This window comes from Rhipicephalus sanguineus, chromosome 3, assembly GCF_013339695.2.
Source record: "Rhipicephalus sanguineus isolate Rsan-2018 chromosome 3, BIME_Rsan_1.4, whole genome shotgun sequence".
NCBI classification, from domain to species: Eukaryota; Metazoa; Arthropoda; class Arachnida; order Ixodida; family Ixodidae; genus Rhipicephalus; species Rhipicephalus sanguineus.
The window spans coordinates 103,509,300-103,529,614 of record NC_051178.1 but is presented as its reverse complement, the minus strand read 5'-3'; the positions used below and the strand labels follow the sequence as shown (position 1 = coordinate 103,529,614).

Genomic DNA, 20,315 nt, shown 5'->3' with positions numbered 1-20,315 from the left:
GCACGTACTTACGTACGCTTTGAAAATGAGGATTCTTTAGTACTTCTTTTACGTCATAACAAGTCCAATGGGGATGATGTCTTTGGGAACTCGTTCGCATGGAGTCCAAGGCAGTACACCACGACTTCCACACACTTCTCATGACAATAAAACTGTCCAAAGGGATAAGAGAACCACCATTTCAACTTCCTTCATTTCTGCGCTCAATCCTCATCCAAACACCGAAACCGGGAATACTCCATCCACTGAACCACACTGGCAGATGATGTTCAACACTAACTATGGTGCATCGCGACACGCGAAGCAGGAAATTCGCTTCAGATTAGTCTGACTTTGACTGATCATGCGATGCAAAGACACAAGGGCAGTTCATCACCGCCCCGTGTGCGCAACTTACTGGTGTAGGAGTGGACCCGCACTGCAAGCCAGGCCTTATGTTAGCACCAATGCTACACAGTTACTTGGTCGCATCATATATTTCATCGTGATTAGTGTGCCTGGATGCTTTCCTTCCTCACCCTAGCCCATTCCGTGAAAGAGGGAGAGTGCAGGCACCATAATCGCGCAGGCACCATAATTTTCTGTGATGTTTCGTGATTTTTTGTGGGTGTCTGTGATTACATTATTTGTAGAGTAGAGATGCACAGTAAAGGACGTGTGGCAGCCCCTGCCACACACGCCCCTGCTACAGTGACTTTAGGCTCTATTCACGCTCAAGCTGCCCTTCGCCGTTTCACTGTGCAGCTACCACTTCGTCCACAACCAAGGCAGTTACGCCATCTATGGGTGCATCTGGGAACCAGAACGTGACATGCGACGTGGACACTCATCTGTCATCAGGCCCAGCCCTAGAAAAGCTCCCATAAGAAAAAAAAAAAGAGGGGGGGGGGGATAGGCTGGCCACGAGATTCTTCGTTTGGTCACCTCTGCGAGTTTATTCAACAGCAATGCAGCACAGTCAACTATCGGCATTGTCGTCATCTTGCCGTGTACACATCCTGCCGGCGTATAATGCAAGGAGACATTTCGCTATATTCTATTTTTTTACTGTCATTCACCCTTCAGCACGGGCTGACACTTGTGATAGTGGGAGTTACTGTACATGGCTCACAAAGGGAAGCCCAGCTGCCTTATCACTTTCCCATGTTTCCTCCATTGCCAATCACAAAACACAGTCACATGCAACTGCAAATTGCTGTAGAGAACCAAACTGACGTACTATTTTGTGTTAATTGACTCAATTCTCATCGTGCATCATAATGACATGCATGCAAATGCTGCACATAAAATTGTGCGTATATCATGTAAGAACAGATGATTGCACTCCTGTAGTTCGTCATAGTACTATGTCTGTGTCACTGAGGCCTCAGGTAATGCCACACTATGCATGAATCATTCATGTCACACTATTCATATCAAGCATGTGATTCACGTCACATCATATACATTTATGCACAGATTTGCCATCTGTACATAACTGTATATGATGGAAAATAATTTCATTTCATAACATTGTCTGTCTTATATTTGTCATGGCTGCAGCTAGTTAATGTTATGGCATTTCATGTTTTTAGCGTCGTTTTAATGCATATAGTTGGATTGCAACATGGTGGACCTATGCGCAACTCCCACTCACTCTGGGAAACCCGCATTTAGTGACAACATGAGAAAAGTACCACCGTCCATGTGCGAACAGGCAGAACAGGGGAATAAAGTCGTCAGATTAGCCAAGCCCTGCTCAGGCTAAAGCCCAGGGGACTTGCAAGTAGTTCCATGTCACGCATGACTAGTTCAATCTACAATTGTAAATGGCTCCAACGACAAGGCACGAATCCCTTGATGGAGTGTTGTCATCCTACCTGCTGGAAGGTCTCAACAGCCGGCGAGTGGGCCCGCAGGGACAGCGACAGCTTCAGCAGTGCCAGCTTGGCTGGCGACAGGTGCTTGGTGGCCACATCGAGCACAGTCTCGTACTGTGCCTTCGGCGTGCCTGCACAGCGAGAGGAAAAACGGGCCCATAAGTCTCAGGATGCTTCCCACTCCAGTGTAATGCAGCAAAATAAAGTGCAGTAGATCCAGAATGTTAGAGAGGAACAAAGGAGAATGAACTATGCAAAAACATATTCATGGAACAGGCGCGTGGCCTGGACATGTGTGCACGTGCAAAGTGTGAGACTGTGATTTTTCGGTGGCAAACAATCAGCTTTCTTGTCGCACTTTCCTGCCCTCTACTTCAACAAAGTGTGATCTGAAGAGAATCCATGAGAGTGGTAAGCGTGTCAAGCCACTGATGCAGCTCACTTGAACAAGGCTGAGAAAACAGACACAACAAATGCAAAGATATATTTTGTAAACATTAACAAAGAAACTATTTAGAAGGGTGCAGCTTGCACTGATCCTCTTGTCATGGTTCTTGGTGTTGTGCAGCCCCATTTACAGTTCCTCAGTGGCTGCTTTGGTTTTTGGCCGCCCTGACCCTTGCCCCCCTGCTCTGCTTCAACGAAATAGAGCATGTAACAGGGTATCAAAGACAGGGAAAGGGTCCAAATTTTAGCAAGTGAGAACAGTGGAAGGTTGGCCAGCACTCACAACACCACTTAAAACAAAAGATGTTTATCTTGATTTTTTGTTGCGATGTGCTCTTCCCACTGTACACTCAATTTCACGCTCAAGCTCACAATGCAAAACTCACTCCACAGCGGAGACTGAATGCAAACCCTTTAAAGGCATCTCGCGTCATTTGTCCATGATAAGCAGCAAAAGCTGTTTAGCAGTGGGTGAAAAGCAGAAGGCTCAGACTATAGCCAATTTTTCAGCAATGCATCTCGTCTTCATGAGAACTGCCCTGTCAAGGATCAGTCTTCTTGTTTAAGTGTTTAGTATTCCAGGCTGAAGACTTCCTTGCTTCTTCAGAGTTGGCCAGATTCAGCTCTCTGCCTTATTGTGACCCTTCCAACTTGTTTTGAAGAGAGAGAATTAAAGCATAGAGAAGTGCTATGCAATGCCAACAAAGACGTCTGGGATAAATAACTGCAGTGCAAAGCTTCACATCACAAACAACCAATGGTGTCATCCACGTGCCACTTCTCTTGAAGAGCAGCTGCATTTAAAGATGAAAGAGCATTAAGGGAGTTGCACACGTGCACAAGGATGTCTGGGCACACAACAACAAAACAAGCGATATCTGGCACCAGCGGAGAGGTTGATAAGTGCAACATAAACACTCCAAAAGCACTGCACAACCCATTTGTAGGCTGCATTCCCAGAACAGGCTCAAGAGAATGAGGCTGGAAGCCGCAGTGGTCACCATAAATAGCTACACCTTGAGGACCCTTTTGCTTAGACTCTCTAGGTGTCTGTACACCTTGAGATGCAAGCAAGAAAACAGTGTGCTTCAGGACACTGCAAAAAAAAGAAAGGCAGGGACAAAGCATACACGAGCAAGCAAGCACTCCAGTCGTTCAAGGAAAGAAGTGTTGACGCTGGAAATAGGACTCGTAGTGTGCATGTGCTGGAGACACAACAAGGCAGCACAGAACTAATCCACTGCATGGCAAGAAATGAGTAAATAAGAAACAGGATGTGCAGGGCCATTGATGTCGTTGCCCTAGCAAGACAAGCAGGCAACTGTTGTGAAAAACAGACTACATGTAAGTGGTGCTTAAGCCAGTGTATCTAATTGTGATATCAAGTGGTGAGCGTGAGTAATAAAAAAAATGGGCCTAGTAGAAAGCATTGGAGTGTAAATGCATCTGTCACGCTTGATTTCTTTTACCAGGCTTCTGCTTGGATGCTTTTAACCCCTCCCCCCCAACACAACCCCTCTTCCAGGGCCACATACCAGAGAAGACCCAATGATAGCTCGAAGGCTCTATGACTGCTGCATTTTTTTCTAGACGTGTAGCACACTGCTGGAATCAACCCCGAATAAATGAACTTCCAGATTTTGACCCCAACATTGACATAATTATTTTCTGTGCTTCCCTCGATGCACAGTGTGTTCTGCTTCGACCACCACCACCAACCCAGCGGCACCACCTATCTGCACACCCCCCCTCATACACACACAAGACAATAGGGAAACGTAAGCCTCTGCATACACAACTACACAACATAAATAACTCCTGTGTCCTATTAGCATTGTGTTTAAACTTATGAGGTAAAGTTCCTGTGTTTCCATCATAAATGCAGGAAGCCACGTGGTCATACATTTGATGGATTCTAAACATTTATGTTCTCAAAGCAGAGAAAGCCCGCATTCTTTCCCGTCTTACTATTGAAGTCGTGGTCTTCCTCTTCAATTACAAAAACAGCAATAGCATGCTTGCATTCCCATCTTTACCTTAAGTTTCCTCCTTTCTGCTCGTAGTAGTGTGACAGCTTCTCACACAAGCATGGCAATAACAACATACAGTGAAAGCTCGTTAATTCGGATTTCACGGGGCCTGAAAAACTGCCTGACGAATTATTGAAAGTATCATGAAAACAATAAATAAATGTCTATTACATCAATACGCTTTCATTTTCTTGAGGAATACGTAAATACAGTAATTATTTTGCATAAGAGCAGTGTGAAAGCAGCAATTTTCGTCACTTGCGACTTCGTTCACATTGTGAACGCGGGTCAAGCACCCCGTGTCTTAATCCAAAACGTACTCCGAACACATTACCTTATTGTGTAACCAACAACGTGGCGTGGATTGTGACAACGCCTTCCTGACAGCTAGCGGCCGTTTCAGCTGTCCGTGAATGCCGTTTTCGTTTGCTTGCATCGCACATATGCGGCACTTCGCGCTCGGTGTGCTCAGAGTACCGTCCGAATTATCTGGGTAGCGGCCACATATGACCGAATTAAGGAGGGTTTGATGTCATTAAACAATGCATACGCTGGCCGAGACCATAGAACACGTCCGAATTATCCAATTTCCTGAATTAACGAGTGTCGAATTAACGAGTTTTTACTGTACTTCACTCTCTTCTACTGTCCGAGCTTAACTGCTGCTGGAGAATTTGTGACGTCAATCCTACATAACGAGCTGCTAGAAGAGCTGTTTTATATATACCGCACAAACCTACCCGATTCCTGGAAATTAAAACTGTTGAAGAAATTGCTAGTACCTGTTGTTGAAAGTATCACCTACATCTCACATGGAAGAAAAAGAAAAATGCTGACTCAAAGCAATAAGACGATAGAGTTTTTAAACTATTGCAGGAATAAAAATGGAGAGAGAGAGAGAGGGAGAGAGTAATCTGAAGAATATCTAAGGTGTACAGTAGCCTGAATATGAAAATACGATGAAACATAGAATAAGGACACACTACAGCAGCGAATAACAAGATCCAAATAAACATAACTCAAGAGCGAAATGGCCGCTGCTAGTTCTGCAATAAGACACGAAAAAAAGAAGCGGCACAAATGTAAGTACAGGCGTAGAAAGATTTGTGCCAAACATAGGCTATGTTTTCTATAGGCAGCTTCCTGGACATTGTACAAAACGCGCAATACTACAGCCAACTGCCCCGAAGAGTGGGTTGGGTGTGCTTGGCAAGATGCCATTCAGTCAATGAGTCAAGGGCAGAGCAAGCTAGAGAATAGCATCCGGGAAATCAATATTATTAGGCTTCTCTCAGCCATCACATGCATCCTTTCGATTCAGAGCTGTGTTTTAGTCCAATTATTAGAGCAAACCTGACGACTTGGCACACAAACATGTTCCCTCACGATGGCCAAAATAAGGTGTTACGGCCATTATGTCTTGCAATGTGCAGCAATCCTTTATATCCTACTTCGCCTTACCTCCCCAGGAACTGATCCTTTTCTTTCATCTGCTCATTTGTTCGTTTGTTCATTTGTTTGTTTGCTTTTTGTTTTCTCTTTAACATGAAAATAATGTGTGACAGTGTACTGCAATTGCTTTTGACAGCAGTAAGAAATGTGTCACCACAAAGAGAGCTGATAATGTTATTGATCATGTCAAAGTGAAACCTAGGTAAAAACGCTAAACAAAACCCTATGTTAAACCAGCCAGTCCAATGAAAAGTATGCTAATGCAAGAGCTAGGTAATTTAAGACTCTAAAATATAACTCACGATGCCTACTAATCAGTTACAAAAGGCAGACTAGTTTCCAAAGCTTCATGTGCAAGTATTCAGAGCCAATGGACGTCATACACAGGCCCTTGTGCAACATTTGAGAAGTTCAGTTTCGTGCAAAATGGTGGCTGCTTTGCAAAAATCTGAATCTGTCTTCTACGAAAGCTGCAACAAGCATCATAACAGCAAATTGTCTCTTGAAATATAGCTGAAATTAAAAAAAAGCCAACTCAGAACAATATCTTAGAAAATACCTGATCGTCATTTTACACGTGCAGTGAGAAGCCAAACGTATGCAGTGGTGACATAAAGCTGTTCTTTAACCTCAATCAGCTAAGATAGATAAATAATAGGCCTCTGGTTCGTTTAACGCTTAAGGAAAGTTGACAATCATCATCGGACAACCAACAAACATCGATGCCCTTCGTGTCAGCCCAAAGCAAGTGCGTCCAGAGGAAGCCTTCCACAACATGCGACGCAGCAAAGCCCCCAGCGGGACACAAAAACAAATGTGACGGCTACAATGCAGCGTCCCACGAAGTGACGATCACACCTGTCACAGGTGTTAAAAAGTAAACAATGGGGTATCGCTGTTACATGAACACCCTCCGAAGCTGCCCGAAAAACTAGGTCACAGGACCGCCAGGGCAAAAACAAGCGTTCGACTCTGCGCAGGCTGCAGCGGCGTGGCATAACTACACCGGGCTAACGTCATCGCTGACGATAAGGAACCGTCAAAACAAGCTAGACGACTGACAACTAAAGAAACAAACCTGCCACATGCTAACCAAACCCTTCCTTTCGTTGACACCTTCTTTAGTTTTACTGGAATTAAATGTACATAAAAAAAAGCCGGCAAGTCAGCTTTCTATTGCTTCTGCCACAGTGCTGTGCTGTTAGAAGGGGTGACAACTTTGAAGCTGATGGCAATAAAATGAACGCTGCCACATGTTTATGAAAACAAGGTAAGGCAGTAGTGCCCGCTCAATCGACTTGAGGGGTAGCTACCTTTTTCTAATTTTCATTGCTGCTAATTATTACAGTATCAATGTGTCATTGTGAAGTAAACATCACTTTATCACTTCAATTTACATACTTAGAGCGACTGCCATGCTAGTAAATTGGCAAAACATGATACTAAGAAAACGACAAACAACTTCTCTGTTCCTCTAATATATTCATGAAAGATAACGTGCTATAAGCATTTCCAGACACAGCATACTTAAAGTAAAGCACTGTCCACTTAAACCAAGCAAGGTTGTTCAGAGCACATGCTTTTGTAAGCCTCGCACATACACATATGAAAACATGCATACATGTGGGTAAAATTATCTAACTTAAAAATTACACAGTGTGTGCTGCACTTCTAACGTTTACTATCAGAATTTTTTTAAATATCACCCTGCCTGTACGTCAGGTTTGTCCAAACCCTAATAAAGCTCTTTTTTGAAAAATTGTGTGAAAATTTCCCCCGTATTTTCTTAACTTTCAATTTTGTTTGCATGTGATGATCACACACACATACATACAGATATAAAAAAATGAAGTGCATGGTTTATCTTTGTGTTAAGGATGTAAGAATTGAGTAGTATGCTGACATCGAGTTTTCCAGAAAGTATCTGAATGTCTGCAATGATAACCTTTAAACTCAGTGCAACAATACAAGTGTAAACTACAAAATTATATGCATGAGTGCGCAAAGCTAGCAGTTATCGGCAGAACCAACTAACAGGCGTGACTCATTAACAAAAGCAAAGCAATTTGTGCCGCACATATGTAGAGTCTGCCCTTGGCGATATTGGTACAAATAGGTAAGACGAGTGTATCTACAACTTAGAAGTCTAAAGAGTTAAAAAACAGAACGTTAGATCAACTAACAAATTCCCACACAAATCTCAGCAAGCTGTGCCCAGAGAAACCACAAAACAAATTTTGCACATCCACATGAACCTTCGGTTTCAATAACCCTTGACCTCCAAAACAACCTCTGAGCAGAGAGAAAATGAAACCGAAGATAAGCACGCAACCACGCGCAGGAAGCTGCCACAAATGAGCCCCGAACAGGCATCTCCCCCGCCAGTGCCAGAGGAAGTGGCAAGCGGGCGTGAAAAAAAGCATTGACCTTGTCCTCGCAAGACTGACAATCTTGTGACAACATTCACTCTCCTTCTGACACTTCCCTTTGTTTATGAAGTTCTCGCAATGTAACACCAGCAGCATTGAGGGAGTGCTTGGTTATCTGCTTCAAGAGTAGTAGCAACATGTATTAGGAGAATGCCTTCTAAGAGCAAATTTCTGGCAAAATAGCTTATCTGCAAACCTTGCATTCCCTTGCCACTCAACACAACACAGGGATTAGGGGGGCTTCTAGGGGGTCCAGCCCCACCGTTGCCTGGTGATCATTAATACATATGCATATATAGCCCCCTCTTTAACACATACATGCATGCAAGCAGCCACACCTCCCTCAGAAGTGGGTTTGCATAAATTAGCTGTGTCTTCGTGCCTACAAGAACATAGGCATATAGCAAGAGCATCGACAGGGCTACAGTTGAAGTGAATTGGCTACTTATTGTTCACTATGAGTACCCTGCTCTTGGCATAACATGAAACAGTACACAGTTGGAACACACACACTGTCCCTGTTGTTTGTCCACTCCTCGCTATTTCATCAAGCTACACAACATAATGAACATTTGTACACACGGGTGTAGGCAATGTAAATACAGGGTGTTTTTTTTTTTTAGACAATAAACATTTTTTAATCAAAATGCTATGACAGTCACGCCCCTGTCATCCTTGCATATAGACTCTACGCCAAGGCAGAAAAACTTTGCCACACCTAAAGTTACGTTGAAATGAGTGATTCAAAAACTCATTAATTAACTTTTTCGTCATTAACTCGAGGGCAATTCTCTATTTGTAAAAGCTGTAGGACGTGCCAATTTATGGCACACCCATTTTTAAAAATCCCCCTAAAACACATGTGGTTTGAGACATTAATCATTTAAAGTGAATGCCCCGATCAGGACGATATCGAAACTGAGTGTGCCGGGCGTGCAGGAAATGCAGTAGCTGCATTACATCAGACCAGACGTTCATGTGATGAACTTTGAGAAAAGGCATGTCGCAGCAGAATCTCATCAGGAAAAATGGCAAGCCATCTGTTATACCCAATTGAACCACTTAATCTTTGCGTTTGGTGTCTAGCGTTTATCCGATTCTTTCGCGCTGTACCAAATAAAACCGCAATCTCTACTTCTTTTTTCACTGTACAGCATAAAACTAGGTGGCAGCCACTGATGTGCTACTTCTCACAGACAAGTGAAAGAGTTCTTTGTACTTTAGAGTTTAACAAACAAACAAATAAGCACTACACACCAAACGCAAATAATAAGCAGCTTGAATGGGTATTCCGGACAACTTCTGACAAGATTCTGCCGCGACGCGGCCTTTTTTCAAAGTTCGTCACGTGAACTTCCGGTCTGACGTAACACAGCTGCCACATTTTCTGTGTGCCCGGCACACTCAGTTTCGATATCACCTGGATCGGGGCCTTGAATTTCAGTGATTAATATCTCAAATTGTGTACTTTTGGGGATTTAAAAAAAATTAGTATGCCATAAATTACCACGTCCTACAACTTTTCCATATAAACAACTGCTCCCAAGTTAATAATTAAAAAGTTATTTACAACTTTTTGTTAATTACCCATTTGAATGTAACTTTAGGTACAGCAAAGTTTTTCCGCCTCGGTGTAGAGTTTGTTTGCAAAAACAACAGGGGCGTGACTGTAATAGCATCATTACAAAAAATCTGTATTGTCTAAAAAAAAAAACACCCAATATAATGCCCTATAAACTGACAAATTCTAAAGCAGCTTTGTGCATGCTCTGCATAAACAAGTGCAAAAAAAAGTACAAGATCACCCAACTCAAACTCTTTCAACGAGACTTCCCAAACAAGCTATTACGCTGAACAAAATGCGAACAAAAATCTGTCAATGTTCAAACTGCAGACATGCAGAAACGTTTCGCACATACAGAGCAAAACAAAGAACGACAAGACTTACTGTTAGAGAATGCAGCAAGGTCCAGTTGTTGAAAGTCATTCACATAGCGCCAAAAGTAGTCGCTGCTTTCTTCGGCAAAGAATTCACTAAACAAAAGAGGGAAAAAAAAACCAAGCACATTTGCATTTTTCTTTCTTTTCTGATTCAAAGCAATTATCAATGATCACAAGAGACAAAAAGAACAGCGCACAACCGGTCCTTTTCACCCTCAGAGAGATGAATACCCCTCTAAAACTGCAAGAAATATTATGTTTTGTGAAGTTCAACGTCTGTAATAATGTGTGCCTTGGCGTAGACCAGACAAATCAAGTGACCAAATGGTTGACACTATGTTACCAATTCATGGTCGACTGTTTGCCACAGATGGAGTGATATCCACTCTAACCACCTCTCACTAATAATGCATGCATCTTGATTCTAATCTTCTGTATCAAACAAATGCACACATGGTTACATTAAAATGCAATGCATGGAGAGTTTAAGGACGGCATCACAACAGAACAACAGCTTGGGAAGAAGGCTTCACGTCCGATTCGTTTTTATTGATAATGGCAACAATGATGCATTCATGAACATTCCATATGCTCATCCTTACGTACGTTTTTGCAAAACACTATGTGAATTTTTAAGCCATACCTTCTTTTTAATTCAAAGTAATGTAAAGTTTTACACTGCGCAATGACCAAGTGAATTGCAACAAAAGATTATTACTTAAAACTGGTCCATGCTTATCTATGCTTCTAACAGGCAAAACTGGAAAACTTCAAAATTAATAAATATATGTACAATTATAATGCACCCCTTCTTCAAAGAACAGTGTCAGTAGTTAAAACATAAAGCAAGTGTGGAGAAAACAATTTACGAGATTAACTGCAAGAAAAAGTTAAAAAGAGAGCAGTGGCAAGTCTTGCCATCACATTCTGTTAAGATTTTTTTTCTGTCTTCTGAAAAACACTTGGCTGCCTAAGAAAAAGAAAACACTAAATCAGCCCAGAGTGCTTAAGACATGAGGACTTGACCTTTCTTTTTTCCCCATTTCATATTATGCTTATCAAGTGCAATGGTAAACTCACCGAGTGCAACACGTTGCCTAATCCACTCGACACAGTGTCAAGGAGATAAGGCAGAGGCCGACTGACCAAAAAAAGACGACCTTGCGAGACCGGCAGTAGTACAGAGCCAGTCGACTAAGAGCTTGAATGAAAAACAATGTCTAGACCACTCACCTGGCTTCTAGGTGAAGAGGCGTGTTGCTCCATTTAGAGTCCAATGTGACAGAGATAGCTTTCTGAGGAGCACACTGAACGACAGCAACGATTGCGCTAGAGACGCCTAGTAGTAAGACAGGCAGGTTCCACATGGTCTGCACAGACAAGAACAAACAAAAAAACATGCATCATTTATTTAGCATTGAAAATTGCCTTTATTCGCTTACTGTGCTTAATTTTGCAAAGCTACACTTTGTAGTGACCTATTTAGGCTTTGATTACCTAGGATTTTTTTTTAACGTGTGCAAAAATTTCTGTATACCACTCCCATCTGAATGTAGGCAACATGACCAGCACTCAAACTCAGTGCTGCTGAAATCAGCAGCAAATGCTGCTATTCACAGTAAAAAGAAAAATGCTCCTAGGGCTTTTACACGAGAGTAGCGCTCAAGAATAGATTAATTGATTACACATAGAAGCGTGGCAGTTCACACACGTAAGCAAGCATAAGTTTGATGGAGTCATTCAGCTGAAATGCATGACAGGTAATTATGGAGAAGAAACATTCCCGTTCAAGCTTCTGAAACAAGTTCTTTGCTTCTCGCAAGCGTACATTTCTGTAGAAAAGAAACAAAGAGGCTAATTTCTGCAAGTAATAATGTCACTATCAACAGAGAAAATTCAGTAATTCACCAAAATTTTGCTGACAGTGAGACTTCTCAAGATGCTGAACATTTCCCCAGCCCAGTGCTTGGATTTCCAGCACCTGCCAGTATATAAATGTTAAAGGGACACTAAAGAGAAACAATGAATCGGTTTAGATTGATAAATTGGACTTTCAGAACTATAATGCCGTTAATTTCACGATCATAGGTGTATTAATAAAGGAGAAAATGAAGTTCAAAGTCTAATTTTTAAATTTCGCGCCATAATCTCCACCCGTGACGTCACGGATTTCAAAGTGTACTTATCGTATTTTGGCGCCATTGGCTCAACAAAATTTCCTCAAACTTGGTATGTTAAGTCTATGGCCCCCTCAGAGGACAGTGTACTTCATTTTTACCGTTTAGGAACCACGCAGGCCCTAGTAGGTGCCGTCAAAATATGTGACGTCACAGTGAATGGTGCGAAAACATTCAAGGTGGCGTCGCCACCCACATTTTATTTTTGCGCGATTTCTCACTTACTAAGCGCCTTCTCACAGCAAGCGTGGTGTTTTTGGTATCGTGAAAGAGTAGTTTACTAATACGAGAAAAATCGTTTTGCTATTTCGTGTCCCTTTAAGAATTTGACGTTCAGCTCTGTAGGCTACAGTGACAAGCTGCTTGGAAATGCGCAACCACCACAGGTCACATAGTGTACAAAACTTGAGACGCTGACTGTCAATTAATGCTCCCCTAATTGTATGTGCATGACTCCCATAGCACAACATTACTAGTTTTTTTTTTAAAGCACAGTTTACGCTAAAGAGGGGGAATAAATAAACACCAGCAGAGCTTACAAATTGAACAGAGGTCACGTTTTTACTTTTTTCTTTAATTTATGACCAACTGTGAAACACGCACGTTTAAATGCTCACTGCATCTGCAATGTACGGTAACTTAAAATTACACAAAGTTGAGCTAGTTGGCGAGAATTCATCATAAAAGAAGGTAAAGTGTGCAAACACGAACACAAGAGAAGAGGACGAGACAATACAAGCAATCATTGCACGAAGAATTGCAATGGGCGTAGGCAAAAATGCTAACAGCATACACGAGTTCCGCCCATCTATGACGGATGTCCCACTCATCACATCGCCTGATCGACAAACGTAGCGCGACAAGAGATAAAGCAGCTGCAGTGTGGACACAAGCACCACGCGAGATTTGCTTGCTGTGAACAAACACGCCACGCAGGAGCAGCTAGTAGATGCAAAGAAAAACAGGAGGGTGGGGAGACAAATAATAGAGCGAGCGCTTCGTTGCTCTTGTTATCATGACCTAAGTATGTCGTCTGTTCTTATCATAATGCGGCAATGCAGGTGCTTAGTAGCACATCCTAATGTAGGTTTCCATGACATAGTGCATGGCACGACATGAATTACAGCCATCAGAAGCAAGCTCATTGAACTAGAGATTGGCAACTGTCACCTGGCCATGGCATCGTACATTAACAATTTTTAAAGACTGCATAAAGGCCTTTAAACTGTGATGCACATAGTCATAATAGAATCTTAATTGTGCTAGGAAGATATGTCGAATTTATTAGGCCATTTGTATGAGCGTAATATCCATTGCCACGTGCCGCAACAACAATTGCGCTCTCGTGGTGAACATTTACGGCAGCTTCTCTTTACAGCTAAAGCAGCAGCCTGCACCAGTTTATTGCATCATGCCCCAACTCACATTATGCTCCTATTCTTGTGTTTAAAAAGATCATGACGCACTAAGATGAGAACCATTAAACTGCCCGGAGGCACCCATTACAACTATGTGAGCTAGCAAATGGCCAATATCGGCACTTCTTTCCTCTACAGTGGAACGTACAAGGAAGTTAGTTCATTCGGTTTATTATGGTGCAAAAGCAGCTGAGGCTATGCTGCGCCAGATACGAGGAAGTGATTTCAGATCATCATAGAAACCAAGGCATTTCCATTATAACAAGAAAGCGTAACAAGAAAAGAACAGCAAAATGAGAGAAGCTGATGGACTTAAAGAGTCCATTTTCAGAGATACTTTGACGAAAAAACAAAAAGCATGGTCTACAAAACCACAAATGCCAAGATCTTCTATAGAGGTATCATGTGACACGATTACACACATTTCATTAAAAATTCATTATTTAATCTAGTCACCATTTTTCAAAATGTGCCATGTTTCAAGTGGACAAGAGGAAAGGCTAAATCTAGAAACAAGACAGAAGGCTGTTTCTATCTGGCCTATCACTATGAGTTCTAAATCAAGAGGTTTGCTGCAGAAAAATTTCTTGAAACCTGCAGAATTATCAAGTTTTCAACGTTCTACAAGCTAAACTGTTGAATATAAAAACCAACCAAACATTTAGTTTTATGTGGTTACTATATTTACAATAAAACTTGCATATAGTCATAATTTATGCAACATGATGCACATTAGTCTCAAACATGTATTTCGCTAGTAGCTAAGTGCCTGTATGTTTTATTCCATGTGAAAGCAATATAGCTGTGCTTTCTTTACCAAGCACATCTACACCTATCAACGGACCACTAAAGATGTTAGGTCAGTTTCAACTAATAAAGTATTGTTTAAAAACTACTATGGTTCACTTCATGATTATAAGTTGATTATAAGAGGTAGAAATGAAGGTTGAAGCTCAAAATACGGTCAAGTTCAAACTTTAAAAATGACGATTCAATTTCAAAGCTGAACTTTGTGCCAGTACATCAGCAGTTTCACTTCAGCGTGACAACACAGTTTTTAAGTTATTTTTTCAATTGGGGCTACTTCAGTTCAGTAGAAGTTCCCGAAATTTGCCATGTGCTATCAGTGGCTTGTTTAGATTGCAGTGTAGTCCATTTTTAACGACAAAGAATTAAGTCATAGCAGGCACCGTCAAAATCCATGACATCACAGCAAACTGATGCGTAAACTTCCAAGGCAGCACTTCCACACGTCATTCCTACTTGCACTCCCCAGAATACTAAATTTCTTCTTATGGTAAGAGTAGCAGTTGAGTATTTGTAGAAGAGCAATAACCTAATACGTACAAATATAATTTTTCTAGCATCGTGTTAGAATGGACTTAAAATGTCATTTTTGTAGCTCTTATGTAACTAGGCCTTCAGCACTTTTTGATTCCCTGTGTAATAATGATGATAATGTCGATGATACACCAACATCAAACAGCTACTCGGACCCTGCAGGACTCTATTTTTGAGTGCTGAAACCAAATAATGCTCGCTCATCTTCAATGTTCACGCCCGCAACAAATAGGATGCTGAGCCAAAGTGAATACATGCAACACACAATGCCATAACCATGTGTCCAATCGACAATGCATGTTTTTCATCACAGCACACATGTAGACTGACATCAATGAAATATTAAATTGATTCCGTTCAAAGAGTACGAGCAGCTGTTCCTATATGAAAGGGCTTCAGACAATTTAGAAGTCACGAAATGCCAACGATCTGCACACAACATCTGCAGTCAAATTTGTACGGGTGTACGTAAATCTACACAAGACGGACGATATTTTGTGCAATAAAAACAGACATGTCCGTATGAATCTGGCTGTGACTAATGCAAAGAGCAGAAAAGGGTCTACTGAAAAAATAGAAAGAGGGAGACACAGGCACGGGCATTATAAAAATAACCCCGAGTGCAAAGGTATGTGTGGCATGGTTTACTACTGTAGAAGGTATATACCACAAGGAAAACCTGGTATGTTAACTCTATTTCGCAACTCTACAGTTAATTTATGATGGCTTCGCCAACATTCATAGATTCTTTTTTTTTTGCAAGCACATATCAATTCATCGTAGGTAATGGAAATTATAAATGCTGACTTTTACAAGCCAGTAACGCTTTTATATCTAGCGTTACAGGAAGTTTTTGTGATGCCGAACTTCCCATTGCAAATGCCAACAATGAGAGGCTTATTGTCCCAGCCTCCATCACTATGTCTCTGTCAGAGAATGGCAATTAACCTATGTACACCTATGTGCTAAATGTGCAGAACAGTAATAAAGGTGCCTCAAGAAGTTCTACTAAGTGTACGAATTAAGACATTCTCTAAAGAAACACTTTTTGAGGCCCTGATTTCTGTCTGTCCTTGCTCATTAGAGAGTAGTATGCCTTTGCACCTTTCCTGGGCTCCAGAAAGACAATGCCAGTGTGTTCACAATTATAAGCACCGATAATTTTTCACATGGACTCATTTTTCGTAAATTAATTGGTTCTGCGCTACACGGAACAGACGGCAACCGCCATGACTTGCAAGATCCATGCCAAAGGTAATGTGTTCCTCCTTTTTAACAGCTGTTGTAGCTCGCCATAGTTTGTGTGGTGTTGCAAAAAAACTCCACAGCTGGGTATACGCCACAGGTATTGGACAAGCCCCACTACCGAGTACAGCAAGTGCAAGCGTTAAACGAAAAGTCTGCTCGGCAAAGTGGAGTGCGTGAAACATGTGAAAGAGAGAGAGAAAAAGAAAGCGATAGAAAGGAACAGAATGAGAAAAAAGAGAGAGAAATAAAGGGAATAAATACAAAAAAAAGATGTAAAGACGGAGAACGATATATATATAGAGAGAAAGAAACATAGACAGAAAAGACAGGGAGAAGTATAGAGAAACAAAGAAAGGGAAGAAAGAGAAATAAAGATAGCAAGAGAGAGAAAGAAAAAGAAATAGAGAGAAAAAAAAAGAAATAGAAAGAAATGAAAGAGAAGAAAGGAAGAAAAAAAGATGGCTGATCCCTCCTTCATAGGAATCGGTATAACACGTAAGTGCAACGTGTCGTGACAGAAGTAGTTTATTGTTTATAATGCATTGCTATATGAGAGCTTGTACAATGTCTACTGCTGTTTATCGCTTGATGTGGACGCATCGCACTCACGTTGACACCTAGTGGCGCATCTGCGTACCGACGACAAATGCCCATGATCATGATTTAACGCTTGTGGTAGCTGAAGTTCCTACATATACATGGACCCCACATATGGTGAATACCGTGCAAAGATGGCATCAACAAGCACATAATAAACACTAATGCTCGATATGCACTCCTTCAAAGCGTCGTGAAAGCGAAGAGAAACGCTACGCGCGTTGTGTCTTTCCTCTAGGCTGGCTGCTAATTCTCACAGCGCAAGCGGTGAACGCGGTGCAACAGCCAGGCGAGCGTTGGAAAGCTATTTGTCGATGCGGATGGATGCTATGAGCGAGCCTTGCACTAAAGCCGCCACCTTATGGTGTGTTAAAGCATTGACAAAATTAAACTTGTATTGGAAACGCACCGAATGGGATGGCTGTTGCAACACTACATTCTTTTTTTTTCTTTTTTTTTCTTCGAGCATGGTCACACAGATGTCACCGCCCCGTTATAAAGGGGACACTCATAGCATCCATCTATCCATGAGCACTGTGAGAAGCAAGTGTCAAAGATAAAAGGTGCATTCACGTCGCCTCCGTAATCTGTTTGGCGGTAGCTCAGTGGGCTAAACGAATGGTAGCCATCGTCGCGGACTGAGAGGTCATGGGTTCGATTCCTGTCAACGGAACTTTTTCTTAGTTTTTTTTTCTTTGCCATCTAATGGCATTCATTTTGCTGACGTGCTTCCGTGACGGAAATACGTCATGAAAGTCTTGGTGGACCCCGGCATAAAACACTTTCGTGTTCAAATAAAGATAAGCAAGGAAGGCCACCCCAGCTGCACTCTTCCTTCAGGCTTGGCACCACAGTTTGCTTCTTGGTTCACATAGAGACTAGAGACTGTCAACGAGTGCCTGTTATATAGGCATACGAGTGCATTAGCTTTCACTCTCTCTCAGAACTCTGCAAAAAGGGTGCACAACATTCTCTTTTAAACTTTGATCATTTTCGTGCACGCAGGCATTACACAATCACTACCAAGTGGTCTATACACCACACTTGTTTGTTTGTAATGTCCAAACCTGGTGTGGGGGCCTTTATTAAGCAGGGCAAAGTATTACGCACTAAAATGCTTGGTGCTGCAAATAGCAAACTAGCTTGTGAACAATTATAATTTTGTGTTTACAGAATTAATATATTCAGTCAAGTTCAGCCACAACGTGTCTACCTATCTAGACTCTTTAAAGGGGTGTTGCCATCAAATTTCGAGGCTGTTGTGGGTTTCCTCTGTATACAAGGACACTCCACATGAAGGGTCGGACACAGCAAACGTGTAGAATGTATTTTAATTCACTTCCAAAGTGTACATAAATGCCCATTCTCCCAATCGAGACCCATCGCTAGCACGCCAACACTGACGTAGCTCTATAGGAGGGGCAACGAAAGTTGTAGTGATGTCACACCAGATCTGCTGTAGTGACATGAGTGACCTCCAGACCTCCACCACCTCTGCAACGTACGTACCAACAAAGCATCGGTTGCTGCATCACTCGCCGAGTTTCGATCGCTTGACCAAGCCCCCTACACTGCTACGTCACTGCCCAACCTCAGCGCCAAGAAACCGAAACCAAAAGTCGTCCACATAAAAAGGCGATATTAAAGTATTTAGCGAGAATACATGAGTCTTGGTGCGTGTATCATGCTTCCTGGAGCTATAGGAAACGCTTACAGCAAAGAACGCGCAAGCCACAAATTTGGTGGCACCACCCCTTTAAATGCTTTTTAGTTGGAAAAAAAAAAATCCTGTAAGGATTCCCACCACTGACACACTGCCATAATCATGCTTCGGCTGTTTAATTGTGACACCGCCGTCGTTGTCACGAATTTTTTGCCATAACATTATCTTGATGCTGCTGTGGTCATTCTATTGTGGCCATTCCAACCACATTACCTGGTTTTCATCATGCTATCACCATCACACTGTCACTGTCATGCCATCCTGTATTGTCACGGCATTTCCACCAAGCTTCCATTGTCATATCACTTTTGGCATTCATTCAACGTAACTTTGCATTCACATTCAATACTAGTGATAATGCCACTTTCATCTAATCCTGATATTGCCATCACTGTCATGCCACTGTACTTGCCTTAACGTTGTAAAGCTTTCACTGTCAAGCCACCCCTACGATGCCAGTAGGGTCATTACATTGTCACCTTTCCAGTTTTATCCTCTGGCTCGCATCATACCATCGTTGCCATGCTATCCCTACTATACATGCACCCATGGGCATGTAACTGTCCTCTTGACAGTGTTACCATGGCCAGCATTTAATAAATATCAGAAGACACATATTGCGCTCATCTGTGTATTCTGCATCCTTGTCTATAGCTTGTGTGCAACCATTTTTTCCTTGCAAATATCATCTCACTGTCATATCATGCTCATCCTCCCATTGTTGTCACTGCGTCAACAATCATACACTAATTTTCGTGTCGTTGTGGTCTTGGCTACTTTGGCAAGTTAATATATCATCACAACGTTATCATCCTAGTCGTCAAGCTTTCCTGCACCATTTCTATTGATTCAATAGAAATGCTACTGCTGACACTGTCATTAAACTGCAGATAATATTTTAGCATTGGAAGAGAGGACAAGATGTTTCCTCTGTCTACGTGTCCATGGCATCTGAAACACTTGCACAGTAAAGCATCTTGCATTCCTTCAAAATTACAAGAACTGCGATAGCATCGCACTGTGCATCAAGTGTCATGCTGTTTCGGCCACAGTGATCCATGATGAGCACGTGTCCGCTTTCATAACAGCTGTTCAAAGCAGAAGGCTGACCTTGTTATCACCACAGTTCCATTTTCATTCCACGTACTGACTCTCAAACCGCTACAGGCTTGCCACAAGTTCATTCAACTATCGCATACTGGCGTGCAATACATAGTGTCATGTCTGCACTGTAGTGCATGCTGCATGAGGTTCTACTGTATGAAGGCGTGAAGTCAGTTAACAGCCAATGATGAGAATGGCTATGCTGCATATGCCGAGCCGATGCAAAGAACAAAAACGGCATTTATTTGTGTCCCTGCTGGACTTTTTTTCCGAGTTCAACCATAATAGTCGTATTGTTCTGCACTTCGTAGGATAAAGTCGTATCCATTGTCATTGGAAAACATAAAAAGGAATAGACGTGGAAATTTTCTTTACTGAAATTTTATGACAGCTAAGTTTCACAGCTAAGTCAGATGCCTTTCCTTATCTATTCCCCAAATATATGAGCTTCGCAGATTTTCTTTGGAGTACAGCTCTTAGACGCCAGTTCCTGTGTCGAGCATCAGCGTGCCTCGCCGTAAGTGAGTGGATCAGCCCCGTAAAACGCAA

General features: G+C 42.0%; 1 protein-coding gene across 1 annotated transcript in view; it reads right to left on the bottom strand.

Moving 5' to 3' along the window:
- Window positions 1-20,315, bottom strand: part of LOC119385716 (UDP-glucose:glycoprotein glucosyltransferase 1) — a 96,696-nt gene that overhangs the window by 72,101 nt on the left and 4,280 nt on the right. The window contains exons 2-4 of the mRNA XM_049414071.1: window positions 11,392-11,528; window positions 10,166-10,251; window positions 1,856-1,990 (exon numbers count right to left, since the gene is read on the bottom strand). Coding sequence (XP_049270028.1) covers window positions 1,856-1,990; window positions 10,166-10,251; window positions 11,392-11,525 — 355 coding nt within the window. The 5' untranslated portion in view covers window positions 11,526-11,528. The remainder of the gene's footprint in view (window positions 1-1,855; window positions 1,991-10,165; window positions 10,252-11,391; window positions 11,529-20,315) is intronic.